This window comes from Thamnophis elegans, chromosome 1 (assembly GCF_009769535.1).
Source record: "Thamnophis elegans isolate rThaEle1 chromosome 1, rThaEle1.pri, whole genome shotgun sequence".
NCBI lineage: Eukaryota > Metazoa > Chordata > Lepidosauria > Squamata > Colubridae > Thamnophis > Thamnophis elegans.
This window is the reverse complement of record NC_045541.1, coordinates 36812936-36830670: the sequence shown is the minus strand read 5'-3', so window position 1 is coordinate 36830670 and position 17735 is coordinate 36812936. Positions and strand designations below refer to the sequence as shown.

Genomic DNA, 17735 nt, shown 5'->3' with positions numbered 1-17735 from the left:
TTGTACTTGCACCACTCTTGGTTTTGCAGTTTTATCCAGGTAGAGACTGTCTTGTAAAATTAGGCAAAAAAAAAAAAGAGAGGAACAATTAATTATGCAACAGAGGAAATTATTTTTAAATGGAAGCAATAATGAGCTAATGTCTGTAATGTCATGCATTTGATGAAGCAGAAGAGCCAGGGTGGTATACTGCAAAGAACTAGAATTGAGAAACTCCGAAGTTCAAATCCACACTTGATCATGAAACTCTCTGGGTGATTTTTGGGCCCTCATTTTCTCAGTCCCAACCTACTTTGTAAGATGTTGAGATGATAAAATAGGTGGCCACTCTTTGAGGTGGATTGAGAGATAAAGGTATTTCCTATGCCTACTTTCACCCCAATGTCTCAGATCCCCTATCTGTTCCTGTTCTAGAGGATCAAATTATATATTATGATGTAACAGTGATGATAAAACATGTAAGTGATATATGATGTATTTGTTATCAAAGTCTTTCATTCATGTCTGTATCAGACTGTTTTTGGATCGCTGCTGCATGGCTCATGTGTCTCTGTTTGGAAACAACTTTTTCCTTTATGGGGATCCACCACCTCAAAATAAATTGGTGTTTTCAACATGCTCTTTAAATATGTGGAAAATCCAAATGCCTTGGCAAGAACCTACGGAACTTCCAGGATGTATGTAATCTATATAGGTTTTGAACTTTGAGACAGCAACGTTTCTGTGACACATTTGTTGAGCTACTGTTTACTCAGTTAACATAATCAAACACTGAGCTATTAAATAACTGCATGGGTTAAGGCATGATTGGTTACTTTGTGCTGATTATGTCTTTAAAAAATGTGTGAGAAACCTGATTCATAGATCTGAACTCATGAGTTGTACTAATTATTTTGACCTAGTATGTTATATGAACCCAGCCATTATGATTTGGATCCATGACTTATGACAGTGTATTGTGTGAACCTAGCCAATTGTGATATTGGGTTGTCTGTGATCAAACAAATTATGACTTATTGTGAGCTATGAACTGGGTCTGAAACTTCTAATAATATCTATGCTTGAGAATGGATAGACCTTTGAACTGTATTTGGACAATTTGAATGATGACATGCATAAGGTTGTTAGATTTGATTTGTTTAACCATCACCTGTTGAATAAGACAGAGTTGGCTAGAACCCCACATGTTAAGTCAAAAAGACATAATAGTGATTTACAAACTATAATAGTTACACATTATAGATATTCTAGATCAGGGGTGTCAAACTTGCATTGTCACAGTGGCGTCACGTGACATATCACGACACTTCCCCCCCCCCTTTGCTAAATGGGACGTGGGCGTGACCAGCTTATGATGCATCCAGCCTGTGGGCCGCAAGTTTGACATCCCTGTTCTAGGGTCAAGCAACTTCAGCAAGAGCTTCACCTGTTGCTTAAAGCTATGCATGGCTTTATTGAATAAATCTCAGTTGGATGGGTATAAATAAGTATTCATAGATTACAAATTCTGTACCCAGAAAGTAGAAATAAAGAGTAAAAATGTAAAAAGTAAAATATAAAGTAAATCTGTAAAGAGGGTTTCTGTTTACTAAAACAGGTCGTGACAGTTTGTCTTGAAAAATGCAGCAAATGCATCGGAAAGGCATCTCTAGATACTCCTGGGTAGCTGGCAGGGAAAAGTGCTAAAAGCATTTGGTATTACATGATAAGAGGTTTAGGATATCAGCCAGAGAACTCTTCTATAAGAGACGCTGTATGAAAATAAAAATGCTGGCATTGTCGCCAAAATCATTAAAAGAGGCAGGAAAAAGCACAGATCAAGTTAGGGCTTTTCATGCCAGAGGGCCTAGTTTTGTCTTCATGATGTCCATGAAAAGCTGGAGGCGGGGGAAAGAAAACGCCTGAAATCTGGATAACTAGTAACAAGTAAGTGCATGGCAAGTCATTAAAATCCAGAAAGGCTTCAAGTAGATGGTTCCCCCCCTTTTAAATCAGTGGCAAGCTACAGCGTGATGATGCAAACCCTCGTGACCCGACAAATGCACGCACGACAAATGCGTGCTGACAAAACCGCCGTGACAAAACGGCGACGTCGAAAGCGCGCCCACTAAAGCGCGCCAACAAAACAGCGCCCACAAAAGCGCGATTAGGGTTTTTAGGTTAGGGTTAGGGTTGTTAATGTTGTTACCATTGTTTTCGCGTTGTTTTCGATGGCGCGCTTTTATCGGCGCGCATTTGTCAACGCGCTTTAGTGGGTGCGCTTTTGACATCACGGTTTTGTCGCAGCGGTTTTGTTGATGCGCATTTGTCGGGCACACATTTGTCGGTGAACCGCAAACCCTTATTGGTTTTAAAACCATGGTTCTGTCCTCTGGTTTTAAAACCAATAGGGTTTCGCACCATGCAGGAACCACTTGTAGCTTAACTACTGATTGGTTGTAGCTTAACCACTGCAGCTTGTAGCTTAACCACTGATCTAGTGATGGTTTATTTATTACTAGAGTTCATCAGACTCAGTTACACTTTTCCTGTTGGAGTAGGCATCTGCCCTTGTTCTCTGTGTAGCATGGGGTTCTTCTTGTTCCAGATGGGATAACTTTAGTCTTACCCAAAACTATGTTCCGAATTCTATGCACAAAGCAGCTGGTTGTTGGATCTAGTTACAAGCATTAATTGCTTTGAATACATGATGGAAACTGACCCATTTAAGAAATTCCCTTGGCATTTCAAAGAACTTTTGAAATGAGGTATTAGAAATTATTGAACAGGAGTGATGGAATAAGTGACAAGGTTTTTGCGTTATCCTAAGCCACCATGTAATTGGTCCAGGTTTGGATTGAACCAGGGCTTACTACAATGTGCAGCATTGTGGAAACTATAGATGCTTTTCTGTTTTTTTTCTCTTTCTTTCTTTCCTACAAGGCAATGTCATAAAGGAACAGATCCACATGGTGGGGGGATGGATGCCTGGTTTTTTTTTTAATAAAATCTGAGCTGGTGGAATTGATAGAGATTTTCCTGGCACCACTTTCCTTTGACAATCTATGCTTTGTGGAAGAATATTAGAATGTTGAATAACCGTGAAGGCATCCAGCAGTCAAAGTAATTTGTGTTTTTCCAACACTACTTATGACTGAAATGTCAAAGCTCTCATTTTTGGTAATCAAAAAGGTTGAGCAACCTAAATGGGGGGGGGGGGGAAGGAATCCTGCTAGTGCCTCCCCAATTTCGCTGACCTGCATCGCCTGACCTTTTATTTTTCATATTTGGATCTGAAAATGAATGGTGATGTATCTTTTCCCAAGCAATTCTGGTTGTATCCTTTCAAATTAACAAAGCCTGCAGAATGTTGCTTTGTTTCGGACTAATTTAAGCTGTGTTTGAAGCGAGAAAGTAGAAGCAGCAGCAACACACTCTGCTTTCTTCTTTTTATCATGACAGAATTTCTAATCAGCCAGGAGAAGATGCTAGCTGCTCCAAAATTTGTATTGCCTGTGAAAAAGAGTGAGAAACAAAGAAGCTGAGCTGGGTCTATCTCAGAGTGAAAAAAAGAAAAGATCTGTCAGGTTAAATTATTAAATTTAGCTATATTTCACAGGGATTTTTTAAACTATATATGTAGGTTTTGCTTCAGCTATACCTTTGGGGTCTTGTTATCTCTTTATGCATGTCAAAACACTTTTCAAAGCAAGTTTTTGTATTGCTGGCTAAAGTAAATCATCTCTTAGTTGAGCTTGTCTCTTCATGACTTAATGGCACGTTCAGGGTTTTTTGTTTTGTTTTATGGGCAGTACTATCAAGGTGGTTTGCAATTGCTTTTCCACTTTTCCACACTGCCTCAGATTCTGGTAACTCCTGATGGTTTCCAACCTGAGTACAGGTAGTCCTCAACTTACAACAGTTCATTTAGTGGCCCTTACAAACAGCACTGAAACAAGTGACTTATGATCTTTTGCAGCATCCCCATGGTCGTGTGGTGAAAATTTAGATGCTTGGCAACTGGTTCATGTTTATGACGGTTGCTGTGTCTCAGGGTCATGTGATCTTCTGACAAGCAAAGTCAATGGGGAAGCCAGATTCACTTAACAATTGTGTCACTAATTTAACAACTTCAGTGATTCACTTAACAAATGTGGCAGGAAAAGTTGTAAAATGGAGCAAAACTCACTTAACAAATTTCTCACTTAGCAACATAAATTTTGGGTTCAATTGTGGTTGTAGGTTGAGGACTGCCTGTACTAATCACAGCCAAGCCCTTTTGCTGTGAGGTTAGAAGTAAAAGAAAATTTGTCATTCTCAGGATGCATTAGGAATCTCTGTTGCCTGACTGACTGAACATTTGAGAGATGATTTACTAGGATTTTCTTCCAGGTTTATGTATCATTACCTGCCTAAGAAGGTATGGGTGGAAAGGGACTTTGGAGATCATCTAGTTGAACCCATACTTTATGTTAAAAAACAGTTTGAATATGTGCAGAATGTGATTTCTTATCATTGTGAAATAACCTCAACATCTTATGAAAATTTGCAGAATATGATTTGGGCCCCTAAACTAATTTAATTCTGGAAACTAATCTCTGATGAAATAGCCCCTTCATTTATGATTTCCTCATTACTACCCTCTCCCAGAAACACAAAAAGAAGACGAAGAGGGGATGCTTTTGTCCAAATAACTTGCATGCGCCCAAAAAGTAATGTCTGTTCGCATCTGTGAATGAGGCTTGTACAGCTCTTGCCAGACTTATTCAGAATGGCCTTGTGCAGCCAGAAACACATCATTGGTTCTTACATCATTCCTTGCTCTGAATATTTCCTCTTTGTGTTTTTCATTCTTCTGTTTGCATTTTTAAGAAGGGAGCTGGGAGAAGGAGGGTGTCTGAATTGCTCTCGCTCTTCTGGCTTGTGCACAGAACCGTTCGGGCTGAGACCCCATAGAATATAGCGGATAAGGTTGGGTTTCCAAATGGGTGTCCTCCCTCCAGCAACCTGTAATAAAATTAATGTTTCTGAAGGAAGACACGTGGCCAGAGGAGGAGGTGGAGGCCAGGGCTGAGGTTGCAGAAAGGATTGGGTAGTCTAATGAGGTGCTGCTGATATTAAGTGATCACTGAGTCGTACATTAGGGGTGTTTCTCACATGAAGAATACCATTTCCTCTTTGGCAGGAACGTCACATTATGCAAGTGGCTATTGAATGTAGAGTTGATGTTGAGAAAAGAACCAGAACGAGCTTTTCAAGCAGAGATCAGATTAAGGTGATTAGTTCTCATGTGCATGCTTTTAAAAGTCTAAATCTACAGACTCACCTCTCTCTAGCTTGGGGATGTTTTGTTTTTGGTTTTAAAGCTTCGACATAATGTGTCGAACAGATGCTCAGGCCCATCTAGCAGAAGTCTCAAAACAGACTCCGTATGCCTGCATTGCATGATGGGAGGCATGTGTCTGAATTCAGGGATACCTCTTTGGCTTGAAGGAAGGGTATGAGATGATACACCAGCAACTTCCTCATGGAGTTCATTGGAGGCAGAAAATAAGCAGGCTATTGCACTATAGCACTACTGTTAAGAGTCCTATGGAACAGATACCAATCTCATACTTTGTAAGTGTTTGATCCCTTAGTTTGAATTAAGGGATGAATATAATGGACTCTAATTCCTTTGATGTGGGTTATCTAACAATCCTGAAGTGGCTGTCATGTGGCGTATTGACAATGTAGGTTCAGGGACACTCTTCTCTCTCATATTATTGGTAACTTGTGAAGAGAAGCCTTCTGAGCCTAACCATAATTTATATACTTTCTATGGGAGAGGTAATGCAGTTGGAATAGTTAATTAGCCAACTAATTAAAGGTAGGCTACTATCTTTCATTAATTTATCCACCCTATCCAGAGAGGGTTTGAGAAGACATGTCTCTCTGGGAGGATATTTTAGTTGTTGTAGGGTTTGGCAAATACTCGCATTACTTTACTGGTGATGGCTTCTCTTAATTGATTAGTCCATGGCTGGATTTATAAGGTTTTATGAACAAAGTCATAGACTCAAACAATTTGATGACATTTTGCAACGTATAGAACCATCAAGTAAAAGTGTTCATGTAATGCTGGATTATATATTGAAAATCCAGTGTTTATTAGTTTACGGTATATGAAGAAGTTTAAATTTATTGAGCTTGGTGCACTGCCAAAAGGTTGATTTAGCTTTGTTGGAATTTTGCTGTTGGCCTTTGAATTTGCTATTTATCAATGGAACAGAAAAAGTGATCAGTATGACTCTCTGTGGACAATGTTTAATTTAATTTAAAATCTGAGTAACTGAAATGTGTGTGTGATATGTTTAGGTTTTGTATGAATTTCCCTCTTTTAAGGGTTTTTGGAGAAGAGGTATATTTTTGCATGGTTTTGCATTTTTTCCCAATAACTTTTTGGTTTTTGTACTTTCAGAGGTAGGTTAATTATGAGACCTTTATCTTTCATTTTCCCACTGGCAAATAAAATAATAAATATATTTATGCTGATGATTATGCTGATGATTATATTTTTGAACTGTATAGTACATTTTTGCAGAACATTTAAAATCTGATTTTAAAAAAATCAGTTTTTTTCTCCAAAAGATGCTAATACTTATTTGCTTTGAGTTTTTGTTGCTAAGGCTCACCCATTTTATTTTTCAATTTACGTAGTTGTTTTGAGCTTCCCAAGGGCAGGAGACCATGCTGCCAATTTTCAGCAATAACTACTCTGAAGACTATATATAAGGGTTCAGGACTATTTTTACAAGGATCAGCTACTGCTTGTCCCATGATTGCCATAAATAGTGGTTTACCAGCTACAATAAAAAGTACAGAGTAGTTTAAAGTGGTGTGCGATTCTTGCCATAGAACTGAACAGAGACAGAAAATGAACACTGTACAATAGTAATGAGAATTTCAATTCTCTGTATGCTTAGCAGTGGCAGCTTCCATCCCAAATAATGGGTGTAATGTATTGGGTCTTTCTTGATTGATATAGGTGCTAATCTGTCACGTTGCGTCCATCATATGGTCTTTGAAAATGAAAGACATTAATTGAAAAAAATCTCCATTGCGAAGCTTATTCAGTTCCAGAGGGCAAGGGGTGACTTTCCAGAATTAGGAATCCTTGTCTCTACTTGTTTAACGATTCACGATTCTTGATTAAGGATAGCAACTGGGATTGCAGATATTGAAATCACTAAGGTGACATCTCACTTTACGACTTCATCACTTAGCAAGTTTCTTAGCAAATTTCTGTGAATATAAGTTGAAGACTACCTGTGTTTGATTTGACACTATTAAAAGGAGCCACGGAACCCCTTCCCTCTCTGTGTGTGTGTGAGTGTGTGCGTGCGTGCTTGCTTTACTTGTGTTGAGCTAAATAGGCTTGCCGTTTCTATCTCTTTATATTTATTTATTAAATTTATTTGCTGCCTATCTCGCAGACAGCTTACAACAATAAAAAGATATGAGAACGGTGTAAACAAAATAAAAGTAAAATAATAGAACAATAAACTAAAGAATGAAAAAGAACATGAGAACACATCAATATGATAACAAAAAGATGGATGGGAGGAAAGCAAAGAGCAAGGAAGCTAATGCCACTAATATTGTGTTGTTGTATACTCAAGCTGAGTTCAGGTTGGTATATTATTCTAAATGTCTGCATTGGTCAAAGGCAATTTTTATTTTTTAACTCCAAATACATATATGACTTGAGTTTTACTTTCATGCTGACTCTGCACTGTGATGCTGGTGATAATTCTGGGAGTGAACTATAAGCTAGTGTTCTCGGGAAGGCATGTCAAGAAAATTATGTTCCATTTATGAGAAGGCCACTATTTAGTCTTTAGTTCTGCAGAAATTGACATAAGAAGAGTTAATAATGTCATTTGGTAGGATTTACAGTCATTTAACACAATGAGGGTGGTCAATAGCTATGCCTGGAGGCTCTCTTGAGTGTGAATTGTCCTGTGAAGAGAATAATTGTTCAGTACATCACAAAATCTTAGAGCATGATTAGAGGAGATAGCTCTGCTGATTTCCTATAAAATGGCTTTCGGAGTGGACGTTGACATTGCTTTTACTAGTCTGCAGTCTTCATTTAAAACAGTCTTGCTTTTTTAAAAATTAACAATTTCTTTCTTGACAGGACTAATTTCTTATTTTTTCCTGAGGTAGGTTCAGAGATAACAGAAAAGCACTAGAAGTTTCTGTGGGGGAGATATAAAATACCCCCCCCCCCAATGTAAGTTCATGCTAATCTGTACTTTCTTAAATAAGCCATTAGCTCCTCAAAATGGGTGAACCAGGTGTAGAATTTGAGGACAGACTCTAACCTAGGATGGAGTCTGCTGTAGTCATGCCTGGTTTGAACCTTTTTTCAAGCTATATCACTTACATCAGGGGTGTGAAATAGGTGGCCCATGGGCTGGATATAGGCCACGCCCACCCCAGCTCTGCAAGGGGAAAAACAATCACAATGTGATTGGGTTTGATACCCCTTATTTTCATTGTCATTGTCCATGCAGCAGGGAGAGCAATTTTAAAATGAAACCCCAACCAAACTACCTCTCTGGTTACCATTTTATTTCCTCACACAAGTTGTGAAAAACAAACTACAGTGCACAGTTTTGGGACCTGATTTGAATTTGGATTAAGAACTGGAACTGACATTAATTTTCCTTTGTCATGGTTGGTGGTTCTCCTAGCATCTATGTGCTAGGCGTTCCAGACTCTAGGGGGTGGTGCTCATCTCCGTTTCAAAGCCAAAGAGCCAGTGCTGTACGAAGACGTCTCCATGATCATGTGGCCTACATGACTAAACGCCAAAGGCGCATGGAACCCTGTTACCTTCCCATCAAAGGTGGTTCCTATTTTTCTACTTGCATTTTTTTTACGTGCTTTTGAACTGCTAAGTTGGCAGAAGCTGGGACAAGTAACAGGAGCTCACTCCGTTATGCAGTGTTAGGGGATTTGAACCAACTAACTGGTGACCTTTCTGATCGACAAGCTCAGGGTCTTAGCTACTGAGCCACCATGTTCCTTTGTCATATACAGTAGGTGGTATTCGGTTGCACTGAGATTTATTCCCGAGAAAAGATCTCTTCAATTAAAAAGATAAATGGTGAAGTTGGCAAGTTGTAAAACAAAGCAGCTGTCACTAGCATCTTTCAGACAATATTTTGGGTGCCCTAGAAGTGCCAAGGAGATGTTAGAAGGCATCCTGAGAGTCGTGTGGTTCTCCTTCTGGACAGAGAATACTTTATTCCCTTTTGGACGTAGATTAGTCTTCCATGGCAGTTGTGCTTTTCCAAGTTCCAGATGTACCCCCAGCACCCAAACATTGGCCTATCTTGCCCCATTGAAAATTAGTTATACTGTATCTGCATTTCTTCTCCACCAAGGAGTGAAATTATCTCTCTTAGAGAATATTGATGCAAGACATATCTTTTAGCATTTTGCAACAATAAAAGCAGACAGTGCAAAAACAATTAAATGTTGAACAATTACAATGTTTAATGTTATGGTGTCATTACGTGACATGTGCTGAAGGCATAAAATAATTCATATATTTCTTGGGGACATGATCACTCTGCTGCACAGAGAAGCATTTTGGTGATACACAAACATGCCTATTTCTTGCTTTGTAGAAAGACCTTTAATTCATCTGCAAAATTCTTCATTTTCTTTCACAAAAGAATTGGGTATTGAGAAATTACCATATTTTTTTGAGTATATAAGACACATTCCCCCTCCCCCTGAGGGTAAATATTTGGTGCATCTTATACACCGAATGTAGCCCTGCTCATGCACTGGCACCCACCCTTTGGCCTCTGCCTCCCAGCAATTTGCCTCCTTGCAGCAAACAGCCTATTTCAGTTCAGCTTCATCACAGCCTGATTAGCACAAGCAGCTGATTGTCAGTTGGATCTGCCTCCCGACAATCAGCTGTTTCAGGCTGCAGGGATTGCCATTGCCTATTGCTGCCTCCATGCGCCCCATTTTCCACCTTTTCTGATCCCCACTGCCTGGAAGAGGTGGAAAATGAGGTGCACAGAGGTTGAAAATGGGGCATGCAGAGGCTGAAAACAGGATGTGGAGGCCGAAAATGGGGCATGGCAATAGGCAGATTTTTTTTCTTGTTTTCCTCCCCAAAAGCTAGGAGCATCTTATACTCTGAAAAATACAGTAGTTGTTTTGGAAGGAGGCTTGCGGGAGAGTGCTTTCGGTTTGGTTCGTCAGTGATTTTCTTGAAATATCTGACCTCACCCATTGATGAAAATGGTGACTTGGGAAGTGTTAAATTATAAGCACACAGTAGATCCTTCTTTGTCTCCTAAAATTCTCTTTGGAGGATTACATATAATAGGAGGGTTAGGGTTGAAATTAATTTTGAGCAGCAAAAAGGTCTTATAGACGTTCCAGCTTCATCCAACAGAACCAGCTGCAAGATTTTGGTTGGTGGGAAGAGGGTGGAAATGAACAGCAAACGAGTGCAAATTCACTTTTACAATCATTGCACTGTCAAAGAGCAATTGGAAATCAGAATAGGGTTCCCTGATGGAACTACTGCTGGAGCTTTTCCTTCTGATGAGTATAATCTGTTTTGGTATATATTTTGATAACTATGTCGCTGTGTTTATGTAAAGTGTTCAAGTTATCTCAAGGATATGACATTTTCTTGCCCAATCAAGTAAAGTACCCTTGACACAGCAATTATTACTACATCCTTGATACAGACTGTCTCGTCACTTTCCCTGACACATATATACACCCTTGCGTACATTCTTTTTAACCATGTCATTAGCATATTAAGATCAAAGTATCCTCAGCCTTTGGATCTTGATCTAGAGAACTCTGTGAAAGGGAGAGAAAGAAGGTGATAATAGCTGTAGCACTCTTGCAAGAGTTGACTCATCAGAACAATATTAATAGCTTTTGAAATTCCTTTACTTGCATCCAGTAGAAATCACATGGAATCTTTCAGCCCAAAAACAGAGAGAGGAGGATGTTCTGTGTGTGAAATAGAATTTAAGAAGATAAAATGAAAAAGAGCCCAGACCCTTCACAGTTGTATATAGGGTTTAGAAATATAGGTAGTCCTCAACTTGCAACAGTTCATTTAGCGACCGTTTGAAATTACAATGGCACTTGAAAAAGTGACTTATGAACATTTATTGCCGGTTCGCTTGTGCGCATGCTGGATGTGCGTGCATGCACAGGTACAGTTCAATTAAAAATGTTCTGCGCATGCGCAAAGCTTAAAAACAAGATGGCTGCACTGACAGCACCGACTGGAGAACTGGTTCAGGGGCGTGGCAGGCCTGGGCCCCTGCCCTGTTCCAGCGACCATCACCGCCATACCACTTCCGGATTAGCCGAACCAGCCGAATGCCCCTCTGATTTGGATGCTTGGCAACTGACTCATATTTATGACGGTTGCGGTGTCCCACAGTCATGTGGTCACCTTTTGCAACCTTCTGACAAGCAAAGTCAATGGGGAAGTCAGATTCAGTTAACAACCGTGTTACTAATTTAACAACTGCAATTGTTAATTTAACAACCGCTGCAAGGAACGTCATAAAATTGGGCAAAAATCACTTAACAAATATCTCACAACAACAGAATTTTGGGGTTCAATTGTGTGTTATGTGTATATAATTCTTATTGTGTTGTTACAGATTTTTTCAGTAATTGGTGAACGGATATTGTTTTGAATGGATATTGTTTTGAAATTTCTTTATTTATTAAATTTAAATTCTACCCATCTGCCAGTTCAAGGCAACTCTGAGCGGCCAAGTAATCTTTAGATTCTGTTGTGTCTTTGAAAAAAAATGCACAGTTAGACACTAGGAACAAGGGACTTCCAAAGTTATTGGCTATACTGTTCAAAACGTTGGAGATTGTTACGACTCCTAACTTTTTCATCTTCATATGGCATGTCAGCTGTTCTGTGAATCCCACTCTGTGTATTCTGTCAGCTTCTTCCTTCTCTGCTGTTTCTGTAGGGTGGAAGCTGTCTTCCGAAACCACACATCTCAAGGAGGAAATGTATTTGAATGTGTTTCGAATGAGAGTTCTGCAAATTGTCCCCTTGAGGCCCGGAGAAAGGAAGTAGACACTCTTAATCTCACTTTGGAAGGGAGGGAAAAAGCTGTTTCCATGGCATTCAGCTTAGTAGGGCAAAGGACTCTTGATTGACATATGCTGTTCCATCTTTTTGGGGTCAGGGAACTGCCTTGCTGAAGGACCCTTTGAAGAGAACTGCCCTTCTCTTTCAAAGGATTGGAAGAAGCAGCGGAAACAAAGATGCTTGGCAATAGCAAACTGAAGTCCAGGATTTTTTATGGAGGAGAAGACTGAGGTTTCGTTGATGAGGCAGAGCTGTGAGAGACTATGGCTATGGCGAGAAGTGAGGCATGGATCTTGGAACTCAGGGCTGTTTTGGGGGAGAGGACCCAAGGGAAAAATTCAAGTGGAATCAGATTTATTCTAGTGATTGACACAGAGCCAAGTGTGTTACATCAGGGCCAGTGTTTTCTGGAATACTAAGCCAAATTGAAGACCTGGATCCTATTGAAGTCTAACATTGGTTTACTCTGGAAGTTAGTCTGTGACCAGGCTGAAGGAACGATGTTCCTCCAGATCTTGCTAAATTGTGATTCCCAGACAGTATAGCTAGTGATGGGAGCTGCTGGGAAGAGTCCACAATATCTGGGAGTCCCATAGGTTTCCCACTGTCCATTTATAAGTCCCTGGACAAAACTTTCAAGACATTAATGGTTGAACCCAAAAGGCCTGGTTTAAAGCCCTAAAGGCCCCACTGTGAGTTGCATGACAGCCAAAAGGCAAGATGTGAGTGTATTAAAATATTTACTATGTAAGTCCTTGACTTAGGACCATAAATGAATCCTGAATTTCCATTGCTAAGTGAGACAGTTGTTAAGTGAATTTTGCCCCATTTTAAGATCTTTCTTGTCACAGTTGTTAAGTGAATCATTGCATATTAAATTGGTAACACTGTTGTTAAGTGAATCTGGTTTCCCCATTGACTTTGCTCGTCAGAAGGTTGCAAAAGGTGTCAGACTGGTGGCTCGTGGGTCAGATGCACCACATCCACTTCCAGCTCCGCGCAGGGGAAAAGCGTTGCGATATATCACGTGATGGCAACTTGACGCTGCGAGTTTGACACCCATGTTGTAAGTCAAGGCCTACCAGTATTGGCCGTGGCAGAGGTTATCGTAGCAACTGAGTGCTTTGCAGGTTCTGCTTATTCTACTTATCCAAAGAGGCAAGGTATTCCGTAATTAACTTTCCCTTCACATACATTCCAAATGAAATTCCTCCTGACTTCATGATTACGGTGTTAGCTAACTGCTGGGTGTGTTATCTGTGTAGAAATCCAGAAGGAGTCACTTACAGGCCAGAATCTGGGTGGGCCTCATCAGGACTCAAGCATGGGATTCCTGCCATAAACTGAAATGCAAGCCGTTTTGGGGTGGGCGTGTTTTTCAGCCGGAGAATATGTGTAAGAGTTCACATGGTCCTATTTCAGTGGGAGAGGAAACGTTTTTCGTGGTGTATTATTGGAAGGCTTGAAAGCAAGCTGTGTAAAATGTAGGATTAGGAGCAGGCACAGGATGGCTTCCTCGCGTTTCCCTGCATCCAAGCATCAATCTTGGGCTACTGCTGCGCATCTTGGTGGGCGTGCTGAGTAAAGGTGAACAGCATTGATTTTTGCAGGTTAATGATACAGAAGTTAATTATCCTGCAAGGGCCTCTGCTGTTGAGCAGAGTTCAGTAGCAAATTTGCAATCATGACATGGGTGAGATAATTAAAAGCTGACAAGATCCAGACAAATAGTTTTAAACTGTGATAAAGGTGACCTTTAGTGGAGGCAATTAATTGTTCATATACTGTAAATGAGAAGAGAAAATCTCTGCTTGGAAGCATCATGTGCCTCTCCTTCACCCACCCACCCCCCGCTGAAGATGTCCTGCCTTTATAGGCATTTAAGAGGAACCTTATTTCTTGGGGGTTGTTGGGGGTTGTTGTTGTTGTTGTTTGCATTGTTGGGCTGGGAGAAGGAAACCCTGGCAGGGTTTCAACACCCTTATTTTACATTCAGTTCTCTCCTCAAATAGATGTTTTATTCCCGTGATGAGGAACCTATGACACGCGTGCCCAAAGTGACATGCAGGACCATCTTGTCTGTCATGTGCGCCATTGCCTGTTCCTTTTCCAGGTTTCTGGTGCACATGCACTCGTGATGACCAGCTGGTCTTCGTGTGTGCAGCCGTTCTGGAAACTGGAAGAGCTGGTGTTCCATTTTCCAGCATGAGTATGCGTGCTGGCCAGCTGTTCGTTGTGCACGCATTCGTGCCAGAAACCCAGAAGACCAGTTGGCTGGCGCTCATATGCGTGCTAGAACCCAAATGTTCATTTTCCGGCGCATGCATGTCCCCTGGGCAGCTCCTCTTCCGGGTTGCATCCCAGACAGAAGCGATCGCACTCGCTCATATACTCCCTTTTCGGCACTCAGTGCCAAAAAGATTTGCCATCACTGTTTTATTCCTTAAATGTGGATGCAGCTTAGCTTTGATCATTGTGCTTTCAGATATTGCTGGGAGAATTACACCCAGGATTAAACAAACAAACAAACGAACAAACAAAAAAAGATGTTAGCCACAACTGTGATTGAAACTCTTTCCCCTTTTTTATGTGTGTCAAAGACACGAAGCATGGAAAAAGGGGGCAGGGTTTTAGGGGCACGGTCATAGTGGCCAGATTTACTTTTTTGAATTCCCCTGAATCCCCTGCTGATGTCACTGATGGTAAAACCATCAAAATAAGCTCCTTTCATTCTTCTTTTGCAATCTTCTTGGTAGAAAACAGAATAGGCCAGTTGCCTGCAATTATGGGTGAAGATAATCTGAAGCGCCAAGCGGTTGATTCCTTCTCGGGCGATCTCATCACTGATAGGGTAGTTTCGCAGTCTGTCTTGCTCTTCCTTTAAGGATTAATGTATAGACACCAGCTTTATGAACAAACAAAAAATACCTGCTAATATTTAACATTTAAACTATATTATATAAATTAAATTATATAAAATGAAGCTCCAAAATCAGGAGTCTGGTAGCATCTTTTCTAATGAATAAATAGTAAACACCATAAGCTTTCTTGAACTGTAGCTCGTTTCATCATCTGGTGGTTAAACTGATGTAGGATTTAAATGTGAGATGAAGCAAAGGAAGAAGACAAAGGGTGGCTAATACGCAGTTGCAGGTTACATGCGAAGACAGATTACAAGTACCTCATCACTTAGCAATTGCAATGTGTTGCCTTGTGTTTATTAAGGACTTCTAAGTGAGCCAAAGTGATATACATGTGATCTGCCTTCTTTTGATCGCTAATGCTGGTGTAGTTTCGGGTTTTGCCCCCCCCCCCTGCCAGAACAGCTTCCTTGAGGTGTGTAATCAAGTTTTGTAATGGGTCTTTAACCCACTGCAATTGTTAATTGATGAGGCATTTGTAATCTGTCTCACATGCAACTTGCATCTGCATAACCAACCGGTCATACCCCTCTTTTCTTCCCCTGCCTGACCCCAATTTAATCCTACATCAGTCAGGCCACTCTATGCGACTGATAGAGCTGCAGCTGACGAAACCCATTGCCTGTTCATGTGTTAGTGGAAAAAGAGTTATCAGGCTCCTGATTGCTGGCTACTATTTATTAGCATGGTTCTTCTACTGTATATAAAATGAAAGCCTAGTATTTGCAAGTCCGCATTAAAAATAAGGCCAAGATATGTTTTAGATCCAATTTTGTAAAAAAAAAAAAAAACTTGATTCTTTATGACATATTTTCCTAGTGACCTTTATCCTGTTCCTCCTTCCTTCCTTCCCCTTTTCATATTTATTATTCCCTTCATTGTTCTCTTGTTTTGATCCAGGCAGATGTTGTTTTCCATGAAAGTGATGTTCCCTGGTTCCTTCCAGGGGTGGGAATGTAACGCGCAATTACATTCTATTGCTGTAGAAATAGGATGAAAGATTTGGGTGTAAGGGTTTTTTTCCCCTTCTTTTTCTTAACATTGATTAAGACCTTGAGTCTTAATGTACTGTGTTGATTAAGCCCTTATTCCCCCCATCCTCCAACCACTTAAGCTTAGCTCACCTCCTCTGATCTTGTGGCTTGGTTGCTAACATTTTCATGTAAGTACCTGCCATTTCTCTTTATGCATCAGAGAATGACCCAAGAAAATGACTTCTACTTGTACTGTTGATTGCTTCTCTCAACAGATTTTGCTGGCAATTGGCCCTTGTGTTAGGCAATTGGCTCTTTTCGCCTTTCTCTTAATATTTGCAAATAAAGTCCGTTTCCTTTTATCTTTCTTCTTATCCATCTGGTCGGGTTTTTTTGGCAGATGCTTGTCTAGGAGCATGTGTGGTATATGCTGATCTTTGGAGGAAGAAAGAAAATGAATTTGTTCCAGATGTCTTTCCAATGTGTGAAATATATTTTGTGTTCCTTAAAGCATTATGTATCTTGGATATTGCTGTTGCAAGTAAGATTCTCCATAGTGAGGGGAGGAGTATCCAGGATGGGGTTGACCTTGTCCTCTCATTGATTAGGCTGAGTCAGATAAGCTCTTTGGGCCACACCCCTGGCCACCAGGTACCACCCGGTTATCGACAGCCCCTCAGTGGGTGGCTCTGATCATCCCAAGCTCCTGGAAAAAGGGAGGACTGAACTCATTGTTAACTGGATTGCATTCACTGCCTCCCTGCCTGAGTGAGTAACTGGTTCTTGGCTGATTCCTTGGCCGGGAAGAGAGAGAGAGAGCACGCGCAGCAAGCCCTTCAGGGCAACGTGCAGCCCCGGTCATAAAGAGGGACCTAGGGCACTAATCGAGACTGCGGGTGAGGGGACGCTCCCCTGGAAGCCCCGGGAAGGCAGTCACATCGGAGAGGCTCAGCTGGCCCTGGAGCACTCCACCCCCCCCCCCGGGGTAGAGGGGGGGTTTTAAATGCAGCGGAACACCCGTGCCTGCCTGCAAGTGCCCGAGAGAGATAGCAGCACATAGGAACTCACAAAGCTCAAAAGAGAGCAGAGGAAGCAAGTGAAGAGCTTTCCAGCAGCAGCGGAAGCCACACAGCAGCCCCAAAAGCACAAGCAGCTTCCACGTGTTCCCAGGAACTTTTTGAATTTGGAGCCGGTCACCATTTTGGAACCACATGATCCAAGATGGCAACACCCAGCAGCACAGAGGATGCCGGCAAGAGTCAAGCCTCTAGCCCAGCAGCCAGCAGCCCCACCGGAGGAGCAGAGGAGCAGCTAAACAGGTCAGAGACTGCTACAGAGGCTACTAGGGGAAGAGGAGGGGGCAAGGCAGAGGCAAAGAGAAAGCATATCTCCTCCAAGAGGGTCAAAGATGCAGGCTGCAGCCCCAAGCCCCCCAAGGCTGGTTCCAAATACGAAAGGCAGAGGCACCGAGCCTTGGAGCGCATTTTCTACAAGGCCAGCAGCAAGATGGGGAACCCCCCCACAGGTGAGGATTCCCTTTGATACTTCAAGCATCTGGGGGGGGGGCTGCACAAGGATGGCAATCTCCCCCACGCCCCACAGCAGTGGGACCCTCACCATAGCTCTTCCCATCCACACCTGCTGGCACAGGGGTGGGAATACTACCTACATCAGGGATGCCCAACTTCCAGGATA

At 41.4% G+C, this 17735-nt stretch overlaps 1 protein-coding gene across 5 annotated transcripts in view; it reads left to right on the top strand.

Annotated features, from left to right (window-relative positions):
• FMNL2 (formin like 2) overlaps window positions 1–17735 on the top strand; it is a 226486-nt gene that overhangs the window by 2315 nt on the left and 206436 nt on the right. The window contains exon 1 of one of the 5 annotated variants that reach the window (XM_032211419.1): window positions 412–458. The exons of the other annotated variants lie outside the window; for them this stretch is intronic. Coding sequence (XP_032067310.1) covers window positions 447–458 — 12 coding nt within the window. The 5' untranslated portion in view covers window positions 412–446. Of the gene's footprint in view, window positions 1–411; window positions 459–17735 lie in introns of those variants that run through there. 5 annotated transcript variants of the gene reach the window in all.